This window comes from Molothrus aeneus, chromosome 4 (assembly GCF_037042795.1).
Source record: "Molothrus aeneus isolate 106 chromosome 4, BPBGC_Maene_1.0, whole genome shotgun sequence".
Lineage (NCBI taxonomy): Eukaryota > Metazoa > Chordata > Aves > Passeriformes > Icteridae > Molothrus > Molothrus aeneus.
In genome coordinates, this window is record NC_089649.1 from 64300199 (window position 1) to 64322699 (window position 22501).

Sequence of the window (22501 nt, forward strand, 5' to 3'; positions counted from 1 at the left end):
TCAGAGGCAAAATCAAAACTTTTAGGCTACCAGCTGTACATTTTCATCTGAAGAAACTCTTCAGAATGTAAGTAATTTGGGCCTATCATGCATTACCTATATTAACACTGAAATAGTATAGATACCCAATTTGCTGTTCCCACTCAGTGTGCCAAATGAGAACAATTTAAATGCATCTGACACTGTTATAGCAGCCAAGATGAACCAGCTTCCTTGACCCACCATTTTTCAACATAGACACGAAATCAAGTTGAAAATTTTAATGTTCAAATTTTAAAGAGATACTACAAGATATAATATTCCAAAGATAAATATCCTTTCAAAAGTTCTTAAGCATGGAATATTTTTATCCTATATCACACTTCATAGATGCTGACTATATCTATCTTTCTGTAAGAGCAGCTGTAGCCAATCCCTGTGACAGACACCATGGTTCCAAGGTGACAAATGCTGGCACTCAATAACCTGACAACATGAAGTTATAATCTTCTGTATTCTGTACAAAGAATATATTCTTCTGTATTCTAAACTGCTAAAATAATCTTAAGAGCATATACCTAAACCAGGGCTTCAATGCCTAAGTAAGTCTACTTCTGTTTCATGAATGTGACTTCCAGAAGCTTGATTAACAAAAGAGGGAACATACCCACAGTGCCATCCCACACTCCAGGTGCACACTGGAAATGTTGTGGAGAGAAGACACAAAGCTTCACAGCAGCCAAACTGAAAAGCAGACACCAAGAATCAAATGAGTTTCACCAGGGGAAGAGTTAGCAACACACTATCTTAAGAGTGGGAATTAAATCTATTACTACTGCCATTGTCACAGTACAGAAGCCCCAAATACAAATGTAGTCAGGAGATCATTAAAAAAAAAAAAAAAGCAAGCATTGAAAATAGGAAAAAGTCAGCCACCATAGCAAGAAAACTCAAAGAAACTCTCATGTATAAAAACTCCCATACAAAAAAACCTCACCGTGAGTGCTCTTGTAGTGGATATTGTCAGTGCATGGGAAATTGCTGCAATAACCCTTGAAAGGTTGTTTTCCATAGTGACATCTGTTGGACTTGGCAGCATATTGTAACCTCTGTATGCTCTGAAATAAAAACATTTATACTCACCAAAACATGTACTTTAAAACCCCCATCCCAATCAAAAATTATTAATTTTATTACTTAAATATTTAAGTTTAAATTACTAGTATGTATCTGACTGTTTGTAACACACAAAACCAAAGAACAGTCTAAATACCATCTTGTATTGTTGCATTTTTGGGGTTGTATTAAATGCTATTTAATTTATAAATTAAGCCTCTTTGTTAGCAAACAGAAATAGCAGACCAACTGATCAACTGTTTCTAACTAGATACTTGAGAAATGACCACTAATTTAACTTTTCTGTTGTCTTTGCTGTTGCTCAAATGGATTCAACATTTTTGCATGCTCACAAAGTTTGGATTATTGCTGTAGAAACTCTATTTTCTATCCAGAATAACACTGGATCCACAAAGTCCTATTGCTTCCATACTATAGCATATATCTTAAGTGACAAGATCAAGACCATATACCAAAAGGTATATAATTAAAAATTTTTATGACAAACTGCTAGAATCCAACAACTCCTACAAATATATACAACTCATGCTATCTATAAGACAGAAAAACTACAGCTGGCAGCAAAAATACAACAAGATCACACTATCAAAACTAGAATTTATTTTTAAAATTATAAAGGCAGTACAGCCTTCTGCAACTACAATCATTAAACAGGATGTGGAGAGCTCCAAATCTGGATCAACACACCTGAAGAACAGTAACATACACACAATTAGCTCGAAAAGCTGGACCTGGTTTTGTAATGTAATGGGCAAGTAGAGTGACTTGAGGATGTAGAGAAGAAACTATCTCAAAACAAGGACTCTCAGTGTGTGAGCACTCACCAGTAACTCACAGGGTATTCTTTGAACATGAGTCAGTTCCTGTGGAGCTTAAACCTACTACAGGTGCTCCTACAGACTAGAAAAGGCACATAGATTTGCAGGATTTAACTACAGTCCTAGACCTTGCAAAGTGAAATTTGGGTCTCCATTCCTTTGGAAGCAAGGCCAAGCAGGAAACACACCTGGTGATAGTGCTCACTGCAAAGTGAGATGGGGGCTGTGTTTCATGCATGAGGAGTTTCAGGTAGACACTGCTTTGGTCTCGTGCTACTGCCACCACTGGGTCAGCCTGTCCTTGATCACAGTTATAAAACAGCTTTGGAACAAGCCTGAAAGAAAATTAAGTGTCAAAAAGAAAAATGATTATTCAGATATAATTTAACAGCCAGTTTAATTACATTTAATATACACTTCAGCAAGCTATATATGTTCATTACACATATCAAATTGTAAATAGCTGTTACCTAAATTCATTAAGCTGAATTTATCTTTATATAACTGCTCTTCATTGCAATCCCCATGAGTATCTGTATCAACAAGTCAGGACAAAGCAACTGCTCCAGACATACAGTAATGAAAAAAAAAGTATTTTATGGAGATACCTCCTCACACATACTACAACAAATGCTTACATAGATTATTTCTCTCTTGCTGTTCCCTGATCTCCCCAGATATTTTCCCCATGAGTATCTGTATCAACTGACTACTCATTTTTTACTGAAAAAAAAATATTTTTTTACCATCTGATTTCTGTGCAGTAACACCAAAACATAAAATAAAATCCAGTCTTCTTGAAGAGTATTTTCAACTTATGTAAAATGAAAAGCTATTTTACACATGTTTTTATAATCTCAGTGAGGGTACTCCTAATGAGTGTCCTTACTGGATGTTTCAAGGGGTTTCTACAAGATTGTAGTAGCTTTCTTGGGCAGGTTAAGTCTTTTCCAATCTTAACACACCTGCTGTCCCTAAGTCAGCATGAAGATAGAAAAACCTTCAACTTCTTAGCACTCAGCTAATAAAATAACTCCATTTCAGAATCAAGTCCCTTAATAAAAGCCACAAGCTCTGTGATTCAACAGTTCATGACTCCTCTGCTGAGCTGCTTTGGCAATATAAACACTTTTAAATGTCAGAACTTTAAAAGTTTAGTTGTCTATATTTGTTATTAGGAATGGGCAGCAATTAACAGTATGAAAAAAATAGGAAAGAAACCCCTCTGATAATAAAATACACCAGGAATTCAGCATTACATGCTCCCAACTTTACTTTAAACATAAAATGTAAGTCTTTGAATTCCAGTAAATAAACTACCAACTAATCCTTACCCTTTGGTGCATTTATCTGTACAGCAACTATAACTGTAGTAGGTTACAGCCAACAGCTGCTTTGCAAACAAAATTATCTGCTGCACTGTGATCAGTGAGCACAAAAGCTTTAAGATACACTGTGCATGACCATATGAAAACTACAGTGGTTGGGAGTTGGGACAAATCTGTAGAACTGTGACATTTTAAGTCAATCAGCCACTGCCAGGATACTGAACAAACCACTTCAGCATGAAGAAAAATATTCAGAAGAAGTTGAAACTGAAAGTGACCCTCAGAATGTAATACAATGTAATACCCTCAGAATGCAATTTAATGTAATTGGATTGCTAATAGAAAGCCAAGTACAAATACCTGATCAGTCAGAATGATGCATGTTCCAGGTACCATAAAGATGCATTTGTTTCCCATCTCTCTTTTGAATAAACATATATACATGCACATATATATATATGTACATTAAAAACACTCGGTGATTTTTTTAGTTATAGGTACACATGAATATGCAAATATCTTTCTAAACTACTTTTTCTTATCCTATAAATGAAAATGTCACATGTACCTCATTAATGAAGCTGCAGCCACGTGTCTCACTCTTGGATCTTCATCTCCAAGCAGACTTATTACAACATTTTCAAGTACTCTCTCCTGAAGCTTTAATAGCTAGAAAATAAATGAGCACAATAAATAAAGTTCACTGACCATTTTCATCATTTGACCATATTGTTAAAGGAGAGTTAACAACTGAGATTCCATCTGTCATACAAGCCTGCAAGACCATCTTTACCTTAACATTGTCAACCACATTCTCTAACTACACAATTGTCAAATTTTTTTTAAGTTACAAAAGAACAAGCCACAAAACACACAAACACGCCAGAGAAAATGAAGATATTTGAATCTCAATAGTAAGTACATTCCCAATTGTAGTAAGTTTTAGAACATGAATCTATTTCCACAAAGAATACAACAGCCATCAGTGTTGACAGAATTTAAAAACAAAGTAGTGACATTACACTGGTACCTTAATCCAGAAACACAATACACTGATTAAGTAATTTACTTACACCAGTATAATGATGAATACCTCTGTGCAAGCTCTCAGTCTTTCCTTCCAAGAAGTTGACTAACCTGTGACAAAACAGAATTTAGAGTACATTAGTTAACATTGTGTATTATTTTTCCCTTCACTGTTCTGCAGGTTCTTTCTGTTTATTTTTTAAAGAAACCACTATAGGGAAAATGTAAGTAGTAAACACTTTTTGCAAGCTTTAGAAAAGGTAAGTTATCTGCTAACCTACTATCTGGCTAGTGTAACTGAAGAAAAATAGTCCTTCCATTAAAAAAACCCCATTATTTAAAGACCATGATTTTAATTGTATTTTTTCCCACACACAGAATCATCAGACTATTTTGAAAAGACAGTAACACATTCCAAACATCACTATTCACAGAGTCCACTTTTGTATGACTAAGGATAACTTGAAGAACTTTCATGTAAACATTTTTTGTCTTTCAGCTTGGAAGAACCAATAGAGAATGAGAGAATGTAAGAAAAAGAACAAGCCACATTTATTTCAGTATTAAAAGAAACTGAGTGACTACAGAGAGCTGACAACAGAGTACATGTCAGGGACTTTCTCTTTAAAAACACACAAAACTGGATGGAAAAACTAAGTTAGATCCCAAATGATGTGGTCCCTCTCTGATCACACATTTACAGAAGACTTGATACAACAGACTAATGAACAATAAACTTCAATAGAGTGTTACCAGGATTGGGCTTGGTTGTGCAGTCAGTGGTAACTTGACAAAGGAATTCATACAGGATTGACTGATCTGAATTCGTTTTATGAAACTCATGAATGCTTCAGAAGAAATGGTGCCATTACAGTTACAGTTTCCTGTACTTCTCTGCCCTTCAGCTCCCACACCCATGGAAAAATAGGAACACTCACCGAAAATCCACCTCTGCAAGTGTTTCCAGAAGTTCTGTCCTTACAAGCCAATATGAGCTGTTCTTCAGAGCAAGGAGGTCAACAATCAATTGCAAACCTAGCTCACTGTAACTGCTACTGCATAAGCTCATGATGCAATGCTGAGAAGAAAAAAACAACTTTCAATTATATTACAGAAGAGGTTCTCTGAAAAGCAGAACAAAAAAGTCATCAAAAAAAACCCACCTGTTTTCTTCAGAATACTAAAAGAAGTTGTTGCATAAGATCATAAGATCATGCAAGGCCAGAAGACCATCTCCATGTGAACTGCTAAAATCTGCTGCTGAAATTAACCTCTAGAGAGGAATGCAGGCCATACAGACCAGAGGGCAATCCTCTAAAGGAGGGCTCAACACCACAAGCATTATATTCTCAACTGTTCAAAAACAGTCTCCTAATTTCCACAGGGTACTTTTAGACACCTGGTTCTGGTTTCCAAAGCTTTTGAAAAAGTCATACATCCATATGTGAATGTTCAACTATAGGCACAATGTGTGACCTTTAGAAAAAGTTACAGAACTCACTCCACACTACCATGTCTTATTTAACTACACCAAATGTACTTTCTTGTTTGAGGATTAACAACCCAAAAGGCTTAGAACATTTCTGCTAAAATGTGTAAAGTCAGATCACATAATATACTGAGAAAAAGCAAGAACCAAACTGGACTAGTATTAAGTTGCCTGAACTGAACCATTTTGGTGGTTTTCTAAAAAGCCATTATCACAAATGTGCTCACACATGAAACCACTACACACAAACATGAAGATTGCTGAACAGAAGGTTAAAAAACAGCCTCATTTACCTGGATTTCCTTGCCTCAGTTGTATCACAAGCCTCTCCTCTTTGCATCTAAAACCATAATGCCCACACAAACTATCCACATTTTACTAAAATTTATGCTTTGCCTCACAGGTCCTTAAGTCTCTGATTTTTCTGTGTTCTACTTTATTGGAAAAACTCTCAAAGAAAGCTCACTCCTTCACCCCCTCTGCTTTTTCACCCAAACACCTTCCACAGATTTTATTCAAGAAATAAAATTCATTTCCTCTAAATTCCACTCACCAATTTAGCTGACATCTCTGTTTTAACAATTGCCTGAGGGATCTTTCACCCAATTTTAACCGCTTGCTTTCCTGACACTTTTCCACTTTTAAAAATTACTGTTTCAGAAAATAATCACTATTTTACTTGTCATTTCTCACATTTAATTTTTATTCTCCAAACACAGGCTACAACCAGGTGTTACATGTTCACACTCCCCTGTTTAGCCTAGATAGCCCTTCTATCTAATGCACTCATCCTACTGTTCTTAATGTAACATTAAAGTTCATAGCAGTACATTTCTCATGAGAAACATCATGATTAGATTACAATGCTACATGATCTAACCACATAATTTTATTTTCATCACCAATAAAATTCTTCAGGAAGAAATCATTTTATGCTGGAAGCTTAGACATCTGCACATAGCAGCATCCCAGTAATGAATCACAACCCTGTGATCTGTGTGGTGCAAATAAATTCCTACTGCTTACCCTCACAGCTGTACAAGCCAGTTTGCATGTAACAGAGGACTCATCCTTTAATGTTTTCTGTAACAGAGGTATGCAGTCTATCAAGGAAAAGAGATTTCCTAAAAAAAGAAAAAAAAAATTTGAGCAATTAAACATTGCAATCTTACATTAAAAGACAAAAAGATACCCATTAAAATAAATTGTTACCTGTTGTGTTTCTGACATTTATTAGCCATTTTTCCACATCAAAGCGAGATTTAATTAGAATGGAGTTGACAATTGTTCCACAGAGAATGGCAGTAGCTCCTCTAATCTGGGGATCCCCATGGTCAATATAGTTCAGAACATCCGACACATATTGCTCCTCTAAGAAAATAAGTTACAACTACTTTATTTTAAAAATACTAGTATTAGACTTTATTGATTCATAAAAATGCTACAGTGGAGGTCTCAACTATTGGACAATCAACATCAGCACATCCAAAACATGCCCACCACAGTTCTCCCCTTCTGAGATCCCTTTCTGTGCATGCAATCTACAGATCAATCCCACCATTCTGACCAATCATCACCAATATAAAAACACTAGTGATTTATCTCAACTGTACACAAAATGCTCCAGGGAAACAGAAGAAGCATTTTGGTCAATGTATCAAATCAGCTGCACACTCCAGGTCCCTGTGGTTCATTTGTAAAAGTGAACCTAATGACTTAGGAAAAAAGTCTGTAAGATGGACTAAATTAAATCAGAAGAAACATTTGTAAAATAAACAACCCCTTCCACATACTCATTGTTTCAAAACAGCTTCAACTTGTCAGAGCTGACAAGGTCATCATGAAACTTAAATCTTGCTACAAAAAATATCCCCCATCACATGCACAGCCCATTCAATCCAATTTGTGCAATATTTGTCCACAAATACCAAAGTGGGTTTGGTTTTCAGCGCAGATGCTGCCTCACTTATTTGAAAACCCAAACACACTATTAAAATGGGATATCTGAACTGCAACATACCATACTCTTCTCCCATTGCCTCCAGAGGTGTTTTATACAGTTTGCTGAAGAAAGACTCAGGGTGAAGTGCAACAGCTGCTCCAACACAACTTACTGCCAAGGCTTTTACACTGACTCTCACATCTCTATCAGGAACTAAAGCTGCAGGGAAGAAATAAAAATTATTAAAAGGAAGGTATTTAAAGGTTTAAAACAATTAAATAGTTTTAAATTTAATTAGTAACATTATATAAAATAAAATAGCTTAGCCTGTACAAAAATATGAAGGCAGAGCAAGCAGTTGCAGTTTGTCAGAGGCAGCAGTGATATATGGGCTGTTTGCTTTTCTCAAATGAACTGTATTTGAAATATACTTGAAATACTCAAATACAGCCATAACATACTTCCAGCTCACCTCCTTCAAAAAACAATACATTACATGGGCATGTGGGCAAGTAAGAGTTTAGAAAAGGAAAAAATGAACAAACACCTTAAATCAGTCATATACCATGACAGGAATGGGGTTAAGTCCCCACCTCTGGATGTATTTTTAAAAAATGCAAATGTGGTGCTTAGGGACCGCCACAGAAAAACATCCAATATTTCTAATAAAGTGACATCAAAACCAAGACAGAGCAAAGTGATCACATTTCCAACTTGGTGCAGAGAACCAATGAAGCTCAAAGAGAAGCATACCTCCTTTGTCCCCAGTGAGCAGGAAGGAGGCCGACAGCAGCCTGACGCAGTGCACCAGAGGAGCACAGTCTCTGTCAGTGTAGTGCCCAATGTCCCCCTTTACCCTGGAGGGCTATGGAAGGTAAATCACAATGTTTATACAGAGAAAAATTAATCTTCAACTGAAAAATATATTAGCACAAGATTTAGAACTACTGCACATCTCAAATGTCTAAAGGTTTAATACAAAATTAATATATATTATTCATAAGTAGTTTAATATATATTCCAACAAAAGGCCTCAAAGTGCAATGCTTTGAGAAGTTTATATCTTGTATCAGAAATGGTTCAGTTTTATTACAGAAATATTTTATTGCAGACTTTTCTAAACTATCTAGACTTGCTGTTTGCATGTGAAGAGCATGCTAAACCACTTGTTGCCATCAAACTTTGGAAACTTTGTAAGAAAAGCATATTATTTCTAAGTTGTTTTCTGTAGTTTCACATTTAGAATTCCCCAGTTATCCAAGCTGATCTAATTCTGCCTGCCACAAATGAAACTTTCACCCCAGCTCACAACAAGATCCAAAGATAAAGTCAAAAAAATGTAAGAGGAAATCAGTAACTTGTAGTTAGAATGGCACCAGGCTCAAAGACTAACCCCTGAGGAGATCATGAAGTTACCTACACAGGTAACAATCAGCACAAAGATATTTCAAGTAAGAAAGTATCAGTCTAGCCTACTAATGCACAGAAAAAAAGGGTTTGTGTTCTCAGCAGGGTGTTCTAGTAAGGCTTTGTTGGTCATTGCATTTAAGATATCAATAATTATGTATTAACCTTATGTTAAATGAAATTCAAGCTGTAACTCAGATTCCCTACGCAACCTGAGTTATTTCGACCTATAACAAGGTACATCATATATACATGCTTCCCACATTTACCACTTCATAACTGTAATTTAATTTTTTTTAAATGTCATTGTTTTGAACTTTAAATCTGACCACTGTGATTACTTCTCACCTTGTTCTCGTGTTCACCAGCATCTGCTGCATCCTCTTTGGATGTAAATCGATCCACACTGCTATCAGAGGGCTGCCTGCTATGGCTCATGGTTTTCAGCAGGTGAGACTGCTGAAGAGCTTTAGAAAAAGGTAATTCATGAAATACCATTTCAGATGCAAACTAAAAGCACCTTAATTACACTAATTATACAAACATGAAAAACAAATTAGCAGTGATCAAAACAAGTAATTGATCACAAGTGTTGAAATATATTCCTTATTTCACATATCCATCTAGTTATTTGTTTTTCATATCCATTAAACGAGTCTTCACTCCCCTGAAGTGCAGATGCACCTGAACACCTGTCTAATGGCGTCCCCAGTCTGGCCCACCCCTGTATTTATCAACATACCAAGAGAAGAATTTCTGAAGGACTCTGACGAATCATCTTGGAGAATATTTGCAGCTTCATCTTCCTCATCCTGCAGCTGCCCAATTTGCATTCCAGAATACTGTCCTTCAGCACCCTCCAAAACCTACACAGTGCAAGGACAGGACTTAAAATAATTTCACAGAGCATTAAATTTGAAACATGCAGTGTTAGTAATCTACAAATAGTCTGAAAGCAAATATGAGCCTGATAAATATTAGTGTCAAGCTGCATGTAAGCCCCAAAGCACTTCCCCTCCTCCTGCAGCTCTGGGGCTATTGCAGGCCATAGTTCCATCTGAGAGTCTCTCAGCTGGGCTATGAACTTGGCTACCAACAGGAACCAAGTAACTCAGCCCATTGCTCCCCTGCAGCTCCCCTTGCTCCCTCATCACAAATGTTTCTCTCTCAGCAGTTACAAATCACAACCAACACCTTTACTGCCACAAACTGAAGTTAGCCCTCACAGTTAAAATCCCCCATAACTTCACTTGTCCTGGATATGTGATATCAAACTGAGAACACACTGTGTAGGACAAGAAAGGACAAGGAAGTTCGAAGTATTTCAATTTCTTCATTCAAAACCAGAGACTACTAAAATGGACTCATCTGGAAGACAGGTTGACCGTTGGAACCAAGGCAATATATAGGCAGTAGGTATATGAAAAAATAACCATCAAAATTAATCATAATAATTAATTACAGTAAAGTAAGAAAACCAGTTTCACTAATTTTATCAGAAAACAGGATACTTCTTCAGTTACTTCCTGTCTTTAAAAGCACCTGGAAATTGTTCATTAAAAAGCTTGTGTGTCAGTAATTTGGACAACCACTTACTCTCAATTATGAATGGATAATTTTACACATAATTACTGCTTGTAAACAGTATGCCAAGTGACAAGAATTTGCATAAACACATCTTGTCAATAAATGCCTGCTCACTTTGGCCTCTGCACTGCCTTCCTTTAATTCAGAGAGCAATTATCATCACTCCTTTGGTTCTTGAATTCTCACACTTGCAGAAGTATTTTCTTAGCATGATTATAAATTTACTATTTTTTATAGTGCTAAGAGACTATTACTCTTCCAAATTACTATCAGAAAATAAGAACCAAAAGTTTGATATGTTTGAAAAAATCTTAACTTGTTCTAAATTTTTTCCCCTTTTGAATTTTCTCCTCTGGTTCCCAGTAATTGTATTTTTGTGTTTTTATTACCACCTCACAATACACTTGCCCAAGAGAGACAAATGTCTAGATATAGTGTATGCATATTTCAGGTGTTTATTAGATATGTAACTGCTACATTTGTAAATCATGCAGTATTTGCCCATTATAGAAGAAATCCTTAAAATGGAATAAAAAAGAAAAAGAAAAAAAAAGAGTTGTGTTGCCAAGTGTAAAAGCACAGGCAGAAGGCAGTGTAAAGCATTGTGCTCCAAAAATATGTCTTTATCATTCCAAAAAAACTGCTCACCCTTTAACACTTCCATTAACCCTCCTGCACCAAAACAATTATTAATGTATCTATACAGAATTAAGGATATACTACTAAGAGAATATATTTAAGTCAAGACTTTGATATTGCCATTCTATCAGTGAGCGACATCTGTAATGCCTTCACATGACCTACCCAGAGAACACACTGATTACAGCTTTGTAGCTTTTCATTACTGCTGAAGTGAAAGTGTTAAAAGGAGGTCAAGCTCTCCAATAGAGCTGTGAGCTGCTGACCTTTCCACTGTTACTAGCTGAGGATTGAAAGGTAGAAGACGAGTAAGGAGATGAGTCCAAGTCTGGGCCCTCCATGGAAGAGCTCTGAGATATGTCGGGCCCCTCAGTAGAAGGAGATCCCCCCTCTGCCCGCTGCACACTTACAATTTCAGAGCTGTCTGAAGGGGTTACAGCAGAGTCTGGACCTTCTGTAGTGGTCTGAGAGCTATCACTAATTGGTGAGGAAGCCTGTGTGCCATCATTCAAATCCATGGTGGCATCTGACTGGACAGCACTGATCTGGCTGGAGCTTCGACTGAGCACCTCCTCCTCCTCCCCTTCAGCAGCTGCACTTGTCAGGTCACAGCTGGGCAGCTCCACGGGCTCTGACTGCAGCGTGTGCTGCGAGCGCGGCTGCTCCGTGATGATGTCGTGGCCTGTGGCATCCGCAGCTGAGCTCCCCACTGACCCAGCTGTTGACACTCCTGATGAAGAAGCCAGCTCACTGGTTATCTCACCCTTCACAGAAGCTGCAAAACACAGGCATTTATCAGTCAGTCCACTGCTTGAATTGGTGTTTCACTCTCGACATGAAAACACAGGCTAAACCACATATTAAACTAGGCTAAGGAAAGTGTGTAATGAAACAGTTAAACTATAGCTAGGAAAACAGGCATCTTATAAAGATTCCACCCCATCTCTTTAAAAAAAAGAATGCACTCAATTTCCTTAAGTTTTACACTCCACAGTATTTATGGTTTTGTTTTCCATGTCTTTTGAATGCCCATACACTTCCTCACCACCATAACACATCACTTACACATTTTGCATAGAGCAATAGCAGAATGTGTTTACTGAATGCACTGCTAAAGAGAAAGACAGGTACCTGCAAATGATGCAGAGCTGACATCAGATCGAGTTTCAGAATCATCATCCAAGCCTTCTTCTTCACCAAGAAGTACTTTACCTGGGAAGTGATACAAAAAAAACCTTTAGTTTTCAAAAATTATAGTCAGTTTGAAATGTTGAACAGCTGAAGTCAGATGTGAAATCTATTTTTTTAAAAGTTTATCCAAACAATTCTTCATAGCTATGGCGGGTAACAGATGAAAGGAATGAATAAAGTGCACATCCAGTCCCTCACTAATTGATCAGGAAAGAAACAGGCAGCAGTGACAAGAAAACAGTTAAGCAACTTTATTTACCAGTGCAACCATTCAGGAAACAACCTACAGCCTTGTGACTTCTAGCTTATTATTGTGGACTACATTTAGGATCCCACTAATTTCATCAAGTATGTGATATTCCTAAGGACTGGATATCTAGCATCTGGATGTCTGCCCTCAACTCTGAAGAGCATTGATGCACCACAAGTAATAGAATAAATAACCTCTTCCCCTTAAGGCTACAAAAATTATCAAAGGCTGCTCAGAACTCCAAAGATAACAGTACAGAAAAAGCCCAGGGGAAGAGCAGTGCAGACTCGAAGCACAAGACAACACAGGTGGGACAGGGTGATGAACCATGGACAACCATGGAGAGCTAAGGATTACTAAGGCAAAAAATCTTCAGAGATGCTTTTGCCATAAGAAACTTGAGAACCACTTCTAACATAACCCAACCACCACAGAGTTCTCTTACTCACAGAGCATTATCTACTTAAATTACAGGCAGTGGAAAGAGAAAGAACCTGCAGATGCACACTGCCTGGAAGGCAACCAAGGACACAACTGCACTGCAAAGTCTGTCCCTGGGACAGCACATGGAGTGCAGAGGGAGCTGCTAAGCCCATCCTTCTACAGGTTGCAAGTCCCTTGCTGAGACAGAGATTCACAGTAAGTGCTCTGAGAAGGACCCTTTTGCTCAGACTACAGCTGCACTGTAGACTCATAATGCAAGAAACTAATGTTTGGAAAACTCTGGGTGAATACCTTTGTACCTTATTCAAGTTAACTGGGGGTAAAAAAAGCATTAATACACTTTTGTATTGATTTCTTTTTCTCCACTGCTTTCATACATAGCAGTACCACTGTAGTACCACCTTCCTCTGAAAAGCATGATTTATGATACTCAAAACTGTAAGTAAGGCAGAAAAGTAAACATGGCATTTCCATATACCTTCCATGTAAAATGACAGTTAATTGAGAACTACACACTCCTATGAATGAATGAGTAAAATCCTGCTAGGAGTTCCCAACAAAAAGCACAAAATATAATATATTCTTCTCTATTATTTAGCACATTTACATCCATTTCACTGAAACAAACCAGGATTATCTTCTGCTTTCCATGGCTGCCCACCTCTAAAAGTGAAAGAATAAGAACACTGAAAAACAGTCTTTAGGCACATTATGTTTTGTATGCTTAAATGTATTAAATGAGTATATACCACACACAGCAGAATACTTTTCCTCTATTTGACAAGAAAAAAATCCAGTTAAGTTGCTTTCAAAACATAGGCTTTGATTTCAAAAGGAATTTTCAGCCTTTTTTGCAAATAATCTTCTGAAGTTGAAACATAAATGAACCAGTGCAGGCCAGCTGCTCAGAACTGAAGTTGATCTGATGTAGCAAGATTGCAAAGATGTGAAACAGAGAATTCTGTAGATCAGCCTCACTTCACACCCCTACACACAAAGGAGCATTACAGCTTGAGAAGTCCCATCCATTGCCCACTACTCTACATGACTGCAGAATGACTTCAAGGAAGAAGTGGGAATAGGCTTGGATTTTCCCTCCTTTCTACAATGGAGAGCAACAAGAAATGAACAATTGACAATTTGAAAATAAACCTGTACAAAGCACAAAACTGTGAAGGGATTTTTTCAAATTGTTTATGCCATTGTTTAGACCACAAAATCTTCATACCATAGTACTGAAAAAGGATGAAGGCTGATGACTCATACACGTTTTCTCACCAAGTGAAAGATTAGTATATTAATAAGTATTTTAATTGAATTTACTCTATTATTAATACTTCAAAGGTACACTGAAGGCTACGAACAAGACCAAGATCCTAAAGGACAACTTACTATTTTTTATTTACATGTGATATGTGTAGTTATTCTGATTTGTTGCATTCTGTCTCACCTTTGGATGCTGCAGCAGTATCTACTTTCAGACACCCATTCTTTCAATATGACCTTTCTAAACTAGAAATGATAACTGCATCTGTGAGCACTGCTTCATTCAGCTTTAACCACTACTTCACATTTTGGTCTACTCTTAAACCATATAGATAAGGTTACTTAAGAAGGCTTGAATAACCTTATCTGTATGCTTTAAGAGTAGACCAAAATGTAAAGCAGTGGTTAAAGAGTGGTTAATGAGATTCCTTGCACATGAAGATTAAAGGACATATTTGGAAAAGTATAAGCTGTAATGGTGCTTCCAGTTTATATAATCTCACTTAGTTTCAAACTACTTTTCCTTGAAGTTTTTCTCTTCAGCATTGCACATCTCTTCCTTACTAATGCTTGCAGTGACCACACTACACTCACACAGTTTCACTGCAGTAGCAACATTTTGCTCACCTAATTCAGGTGATGAAAGTGTTACACAGTTGTACCTAGATTGACTCTGTCATAGTGATATGACTGGTTTAAACCAAAGTGTAAACACACAACTAAATATTAAGTACTTTCATGCACAAACTGGGAAAAGAATACTTCAGAGCAAACTGTATTCTTTAAAATCCTGCTAAATGAACAACCTATTGAAGAGAGAAAATCTGCACAGGCAGGACAAAAATGTATAATCATCAAGAACAGAAAAAGAAATAAAAAACCATCATATTGAAGCATGCAAACATACACATGCATTAATAAATTGCAGAGAAAAAAACAGGCCTAACAAAACCAGGAAAGTTAACTGTTTAGCAAGTTACATTATTGCTTAAGTATTACCATGAAAAAGAAGAATGCCCTGTTCAGAGAGATGATTTTTCTATGTGCTCTTAAGAAGTTAAAACAGCATCATAATCATCAACATAACTTTGACAGTGAAGTACAGTAAAAATAAGATTATATTGCTTTAAATTATTTTAGAATATCTTGATTGCAATATCAGAAATTGCATCAGAATCTTTTCACTATTTATAATGATTAAGCTCAGCTGATAACACAGGCAATCGTGAATGAAGACCCAAGTTCAGCAAGACAATGAAGTGGGGAGGGGGAAAAAAGCAACCCCAAAAAAATCAGGAAGGAATGCAATTAAAGATTGGTTTTCAAAATAATCACCTTTATGCTTTCTTGCAAGAACAGGGCTGCATGAAGACCCCCCTCCAGCTGCAAATCACAGAAAGTAACACATCAGGGCAAAGACAGAGCTAATGAAATCATGAAGGAATTCTAATAGCCACAAGTGGAAAACAATAAAAAAAACAAAACAGCAAAGCAAAACAAAAAACCCACAAAACCAAAAACCAAAGCCAGGAAGAAACAGCAAACTTGTTGCTTTTGAAGTCTGAGGTTTTTTGATCATTTGACACCAAATTACTTTTAATATTCTGTGCCACTTGTGTGTAGTTTGCTTTCAAAAATGTGTTCTAAATTTCCCTGCTATGATTGCTTCCAGATAATAATTTACCTTCCAGAAGCAGCAATATTGGCTGACCTATTAGTTCAATACAGACTCCTTACAAAAACCCAATCAGAGACTGATTCTTTTGAAACAGGTATGTAGCAGTTAAAGAGAATTTCAAGAACATGCACTCCACAGACAAGAAAGCTGATAGCTGATTTTAACAGTTAAGGATAAGCTTAAGTCATGCTTTAATTTCATGCTGGTTTTGGTATTCAGCAAGGAGCTCTCAGTTAATACAAACTCTGATTAAATCTGCTTTTATGAATCACAGTTGTCAGATGATTGGTAAGAACATTCATTTTGTGAGGTAAAAAAAAGTCAGCATATTAAACTTGCTTTGTGTAACAAAAAAAAAATCATCAACACAAACTGTAAAAAAACCCTCTGAAGTTTGTAATTAATCAATGAATGTGTACCCACTTAAAAGGAGGGAAGGAACTTCTACAGTACCTGGGGAAAAAAGAATGCCATGCACAGCTTTGTACATTTCATTTAACCCTCATGCTTTAGCTAACACTGAGAACTAGAGCTGATGATGTATGTTCATTTCCCTTTACTGCAACTCCCAGAAGCAGAGCTCACCTATAAGTTCCACAATGCTCCCGCTGCGGCTCCTGCTGGCAGGTTCATCTTTGGATACACTGACCTGAGCAATGCCCCCACAGGCAGTCAGGGCATGGAGCAGTTCGGGGGGGGGAGTTCGAAAGAGCTGCTGCAGCAATTCTAAAGCTCCAGTCACAACATTATGGTCCTGATGCTGGGTGTAGTGCAGAGTCAGTTCATAAACCTGAAAGCCAGCAGAGTACTGCAGTAAGCTCTATGAAGACAGAACATAGTACGTGTCTTATCCTACACAACATCAAATTTCAGCAATGAATTAAGAATAACTGATGCTTGGTATATATGATCTTCACCACAATCTCCAAAGGGGGAAATGCCAATCAATTGTAGCCACTTAAATGCCTTTTTGGTAGAACTCTGGTCATTACTTATCAATAATTCCACTCACTGGACCAACTATCATTCAAGATAAACAGGAATTTGAGAAGTCAGAGTGTTCAGTATCAGACTAATCTATTTATTTAGATCACTATTTATCTATCTCCCTCCCAATTAGTACTCTTCAGGTAAGGGGTATTATTCATACTTTACCTGTATAAGTTGTTCTGGTGAAGGTGAAATCTCTGTTTCTTTCCTAGTTACACCAAAACTGCCTTTCAGGCTGGTATCTTTTACTTGTTGTTGCAATAAAGGTATGAGATACCTTAGTGTAAGTAAAACACCCAGAATTAAAAGAGTAGGACGATCATCTTCTACAGGAACCAACAAGCCTGAGGGGAGAAACAAAGTAGCCAAATAACTTACTGACAGTGGCTAGCTCCAACACAAATGTTATTTTATGTAGTCCATATAATAGCTTCTTTAAAAAAAAAACCAACAAACAACAAAACAGAGCAACCAAAACCTAGCAGCAATTTAAGAGTGTTTTCCAAATGTAGAAACATTTGAAAATATGTATTTTATACTACTGAGAATCAATGAAGCAGCATGGGAGAATGATCAAAGGACCTTGTCTCACCTTCCCTGTTTCCTTTTTTTACTCCACTAAAACACAAATTATTTTTTTAATAGCTGATGCTTTCATCAAATGATCTAGACTCTCTTGCTCCTCTCACCTGCCTCCTCTCTCCACTTGACAGCTTATACCCAAGTGTAAGTCCCTTGCCCACAGATGCACTACTATCCTAATGGAAGATATTTGTACTTTGCCCTTTTTTGGGAACTTTCTTCCATATACCTACCTGCTAATCACAACCAACCCCAAAGCATATTACAAAGCAATATGGAAGGAAACACAACCTTCTATCCAGGGAGGAGAAAAAAATTCAAAATCAATTCTTGGAGCTCCCATTCGCGTTTCTGTTTGAATTCTGCATCATTGCCAAGGACATCATCACACATCACTTTAGAGGGAGGAAAGTCACAATGTAGCTGTTGAATTTTTCACACTTGAAAGCAGTAAGGCTAACATGGTAACACCTCATGTATCTGCTGCTCTTCCTCATCTCTCCTTTTGCAAAACAGTCTACATAGTAAAGAACCTCTTGTCAAAGACAAAACTGAGGCAACTTTCCACTGAAAGCCAGAGATCTCTCTTGTTATGCTATGACTTGCATAAAAACCAGAAGACCATGCAAACTTCCCAGCTGAAGAAATAAGGAAGCAATACCTGATACAAAATTGTGCACTTTAAATTTAAAAATCTTCAATTTCTGCTCTAAGTTATTACAGAGGCTATGTAGTGGTCCTCTAAGAAAGGTCATAGGGTAAGTGATCATGGCTCAGAGCACAGCAGGGTACCCTCTACCTCAGACCTGCTGCGCTAGCAACCAAGCTGATGGACCATGCAAGTCTTCAGACACCTGAAGTTCACCCAGAATCCTTAGACCTCGTTTTCCAACAAGCTACCAGTTTCACAAGCCTCAGCTACATCTTTTCAATATTACTTACTAGCACTGCAGCACAGAGAGAGAGACAAATAGCTTTAGAAGTACCTTTATCTAACTTAACACCAGATAGAGAAAGTATCAGCAGTTTTCAGTCAAAGTATCCTTCCTTTACCTGAAAATCTTTCACATATGCAAAGTGATACATATTCTTACATGGAAAAACATGTAATGTTATTTACACATAAAGCCAATTAATTTTTTTGCCCTGAATCTTACCTAAAAGCACATTCAATAACCAGGCATAAAAATACTGTGTTCTTCGTGAATGTTGGCAGATGCTCACTGCTGATCCTGCTGCTGTTCGACGGATAGTGGGGGAACTGGATTTAAGATTAGCTATGAAAGCCTTCAACAAAACCTAAAAACAAAGACACCTTACTTAACTTTCCATCAGAAGTGAACTAAGAAGGCAGCAAATGTATTTTTCATTTATTCAAAGCATTACTTCATGCACATCAAGCAAAGGCAACTACTGCCTTAATTCAGGCATGCAGCTGTAACACTGCTTTCTGTACCATGGGATGGTAATGCTGATAACTCCCCATGCTTTGGGATTTAACAGGGAGCACTAGTAGGGTAAAGAAAGGTACCTTAATCTCATTGTCATTTGCAAAATTGCCAAAGGCTGCCATGATTTTGGGTATTGCTGCAGCCAGAGTCTCCTGCACCGACTCCTCAGGTCTCTTACTGATCCGTGTCAGACAGGGCAAAAGGTTCACCAGGTATGGCCTAAGTATGGCACAGGAGAAAAACTGATCTGAGAGCAGAACTACTGAACCCTGCTAAGTATTTTTAATTCATACCCCAGTTCTGTGGTATTACTAAATCATACAAAATACAGAACATAGGAAAAAAAGAAGAATCTTCTGAATGCAAGAGAAGAATACACTTTAAAAATATACAAGTCATTATCTTTACAAGTTTTCCCCCCCCTACTGTAATGTATAGCATAGAACTAAAACTCCACTTAAAAAAACACACTGATGAAATAAATTCAGAGAGAATAAGGTGATAGCAATTCCTCCAACCTCCTAATTACATACTTTAACCTTACTAACAGTAACATTTTGTTAACATCTGTATTTCTTTAAAGGTTCTTTGGAAAGTTCATTATTAGCATGTGTTTACCTGCACTTCTGAGGCCGAACTAGGTGGGCAAGCTCAGCAAATCTCCAGAGTGCAGCACGCAGACTTCTTGAAGCACCATTCTAGACAGAGTATATAACTATCACATTTCATCAGGCAAAACCACTTCCTACAAAAAACTGCCTATAACATACAATAGTGTATATTTTACTTAAACAGATAAAAATATAAGGTGTCTGGAAATCAAATTTCCTTTAGCCAAAAGGAAGTCAAGTCACTTCCATGACTACCTTCATTTTTCTAACTGGTATTAGGAGTTTTCTGAGTAATCTAAAAGGAATAGTAAGGAACACCACAAAAGAAAAGTGTCTGAGTTCTCTGCTCTGCTGAAATCTGCTTAAAATACCACAGAGAAAGGCATCAGCCAACAAAGAAACACTGATGAGAGTCTGAAAATCACTGTAACACTTGCAGAGATATAAATACAGCACAAAATTGACAGCAGAGAAGATATGCAAATAAACAACATTCAGCTTCTGAGTGCACCAAAGGAAAAATCAATATATTGATCTGTAGCACTTCACAATGGATTGACTGCTGAAGTTTAGTATCTGTTTGCCTGGACTGACACCTTCCATTGTGCACCTGACTTGAAGCAGAATGCCCTTACATTAGTGTCTAGGGATGTAGCACAATTCCTTAGTGTTGCTGGAAATATAGAAAACTGTGGAAGTCAAGATGCCTAGGAGGGTGTCGACCTAATGTAGTTCAAACCCAACCAAAATGCTTCTCAAATTGAGTCCCCTGAAGACAAAGCTGAGATGTTTAAAAACTGTCATTTCTTTATTACTGTCTTCAGCTGATATATCAAAGGCTTGCAGCCTTGTTAGCATGACAAGTAAAAAATACTTGCATCTGAATTGCAAAACATCCATTTCTCAGGCTCACAGCCAAACAACAGATTCTGGCATGGCTTCTGATCCTGATGCACAAACAAAATTCAGTCTGCTGGGTGCTCCTGTTGCATATGCTACCTCTCTCTCACCTGTCATGAATCCAAGAGCACCTTTCAAGAAGAACATGCCAACTGAACAACAAAATATTTCCTCCTACACCTGGTTATAAATGTGTAAAAACTTTGGAGCAATTTGTATGTTGGTTATTTTCTGTTAATTAGGTGATGTCCATTTCCACACCCTCAAAAATACTGCATGACATTAAGGTACAGCAGTACAATAAAATATCCATACATCTACATCCCTACATCTAACACAAGAAAAGCTATGCATGCACATTGGTTTTCTGACTTATCTTCTAGAGCTCTGTTATTCCCTCCAAAAACAATAAAAAAAAGCCAGTATCATTACTACCTGACAAGTAACACCTCTATTTTCTGTCTATACAAACCTGGCCACATGTTTATAGATGCAAAAGACACAATCTCAGTGATACTGTCCTAAACATGGCCTTTCTCTTCTGCAGTCACAAACTTCAAAAAGGCTATTACTAAATTTCTCCCTGTGGACATAATTGAACTGTAGCTTTTGATACCTAGAGAGATGCTTCAGTATTTTTCCCTATGCCTCTGTAAGAAGCTGTAAGTACACATTATACATTCATAAAGTAGTTGTAGCAGGTTACTTCAAGCCTTAATTCTCCATAAGGTTGTGACAATTAAGAATGCCACTGTCCTCCATGTACTTTCCATCACCCTTTTGGTTTGAGTTATTCTTTCCAGCTGAGTCAGTGGAGCAAACAGCATGAATTACTCCTTTGGGTGGGGAGTCACTAAGGCTAACTCAAACTGCTGTTCAAACCAAATGCTCACACATTTTCTGCCAGGTAAACTTTCAGGAGTAGTTAAATACAAACAATGGGGACAGCAGTGAGGAATTCAGTAGAATAATACTTTAAAACAGTCACAAATCCTTCTAAAAATGAAGATTTGACCTCGATCTTAAAAGACAAACTACTAATTTACACTAATGCTACATTCCAATATACTAGAACACAGACTAAATACTAATGAATTTAGAAGAAAGAACATGAAGGAAAAATCACTCACCTTTTTAATCTCTTTATAGAGTTCTAACTGTAACCTGGGAAGATTGGAATCCATCAAAGCCTGCAATAAAATGCATTGAGAACATACTGTATCAGAGGGGAGGTGCTCTACAGGAAAAATGTTACACTTGCAGTAAAACAGCTTCAACCAAGGCACAGAACTATCTAATGGTCCCTATATCTGATGTATAACTAAGGAAGTGATAAATACTGAGAAGAGACACCTTTATCCTTCACACTAATGTGGACACACTCCACAAACTCTAACACTTATTTGCAGTAAATATTGACTGTTTTACTGACTCTACCTGCAAAAGGCCATATGGGATCAGCCTACAAGCAGAGCTGACCTCTTGTGCTTTCTGGCAATCACCAGAAACAGCTACTCATGAACAGAACATTAAACCACAAGAATAGCATTCACAAACAGCAAAAAAGGCACTCCCTGCTACACTCCCCCACTGTCAAGCCAGCTTCTACTATTTCTCAAACTGAAGCTGTATTTGTACCATTACCTTTAACAGCTCCTGAAAACCCTCTGTTTCATGAATCAGCCAATTTTCTGCATCCAGTTAGTACACACACCACAAGGAGCTCTGCATACCAGAAGTGTCACATCTCAGGATCCAATCAAGCATACAGCAACAGGGTTCAAAC

The 22501-nt window shown here is 37.3% G+C and overlaps 1 protein-coding gene across 1 annotated transcript in view; it reads right to left on the reverse strand.

The window, feature by feature from the left end:
- Positions 1 to 22501, reverse strand: part of HTT (huntingtin) — an 81846-nt gene that overhangs the window by 49378 nt on the left and 9967 nt on the right. The window contains exons 4-24 of the mRNA XM_066548688.1: positions 21846 to 21905; positions 19823 to 19902; positions 19285 to 19423; positions 18911 to 19052; positions 17337 to 17515; positions 16767 to 16971; positions 15839 to 15886; positions 12484 to 12564; positions 11763 to 12127; positions 9869 to 9992; positions 9475 to 9593; positions 8473 to 8584; positions 7798 to 7938; positions 6990 to 7148; positions 6804 to 6901; positions 5227 to 5366; positions 4336 to 4399; positions 3831 to 3931; positions 2123 to 2269; positions 977 to 1097; positions 647 to 723 (exon numbers count right to left, since the gene is read on the reverse strand). Coding sequence (XP_066404785.1) covers positions 647 to 723; positions 977 to 1097; positions 2123 to 2269; positions 3831 to 3931; positions 4336 to 4399; positions 5227 to 5366; positions 6804 to 6901; positions 6990 to 7148; positions 7798 to 7938; positions 8473 to 8584; positions 9475 to 9593; positions 9869 to 9992; positions 11763 to 12127; positions 12484 to 12564; positions 15839 to 15886; positions 16767 to 16971; positions 17337 to 17515; positions 18911 to 19052; positions 19285 to 19423; positions 19823 to 19902; positions 21846 to 21905 — 2702 coding nt within the window. The remainder of the gene's footprint in view (positions 1 to 646; positions 724 to 976; positions 1098 to 2122; positions 2270 to 3830; positions 3932 to 4335; positions 4400 to 5226; positions 5367 to 6803; positions 6902 to 6989; positions 7149 to 7797; positions 7939 to 8472; positions 8585 to 9474; positions 9594 to 9868; positions 9993 to 11762; positions 12128 to 12483; positions 12565 to 15838; positions 15887 to 16766; positions 16972 to 17336; positions 17516 to 18910; positions 19053 to 19284; positions 19424 to 19822; positions 19903 to 21845; positions 21906 to 22501) is intronic.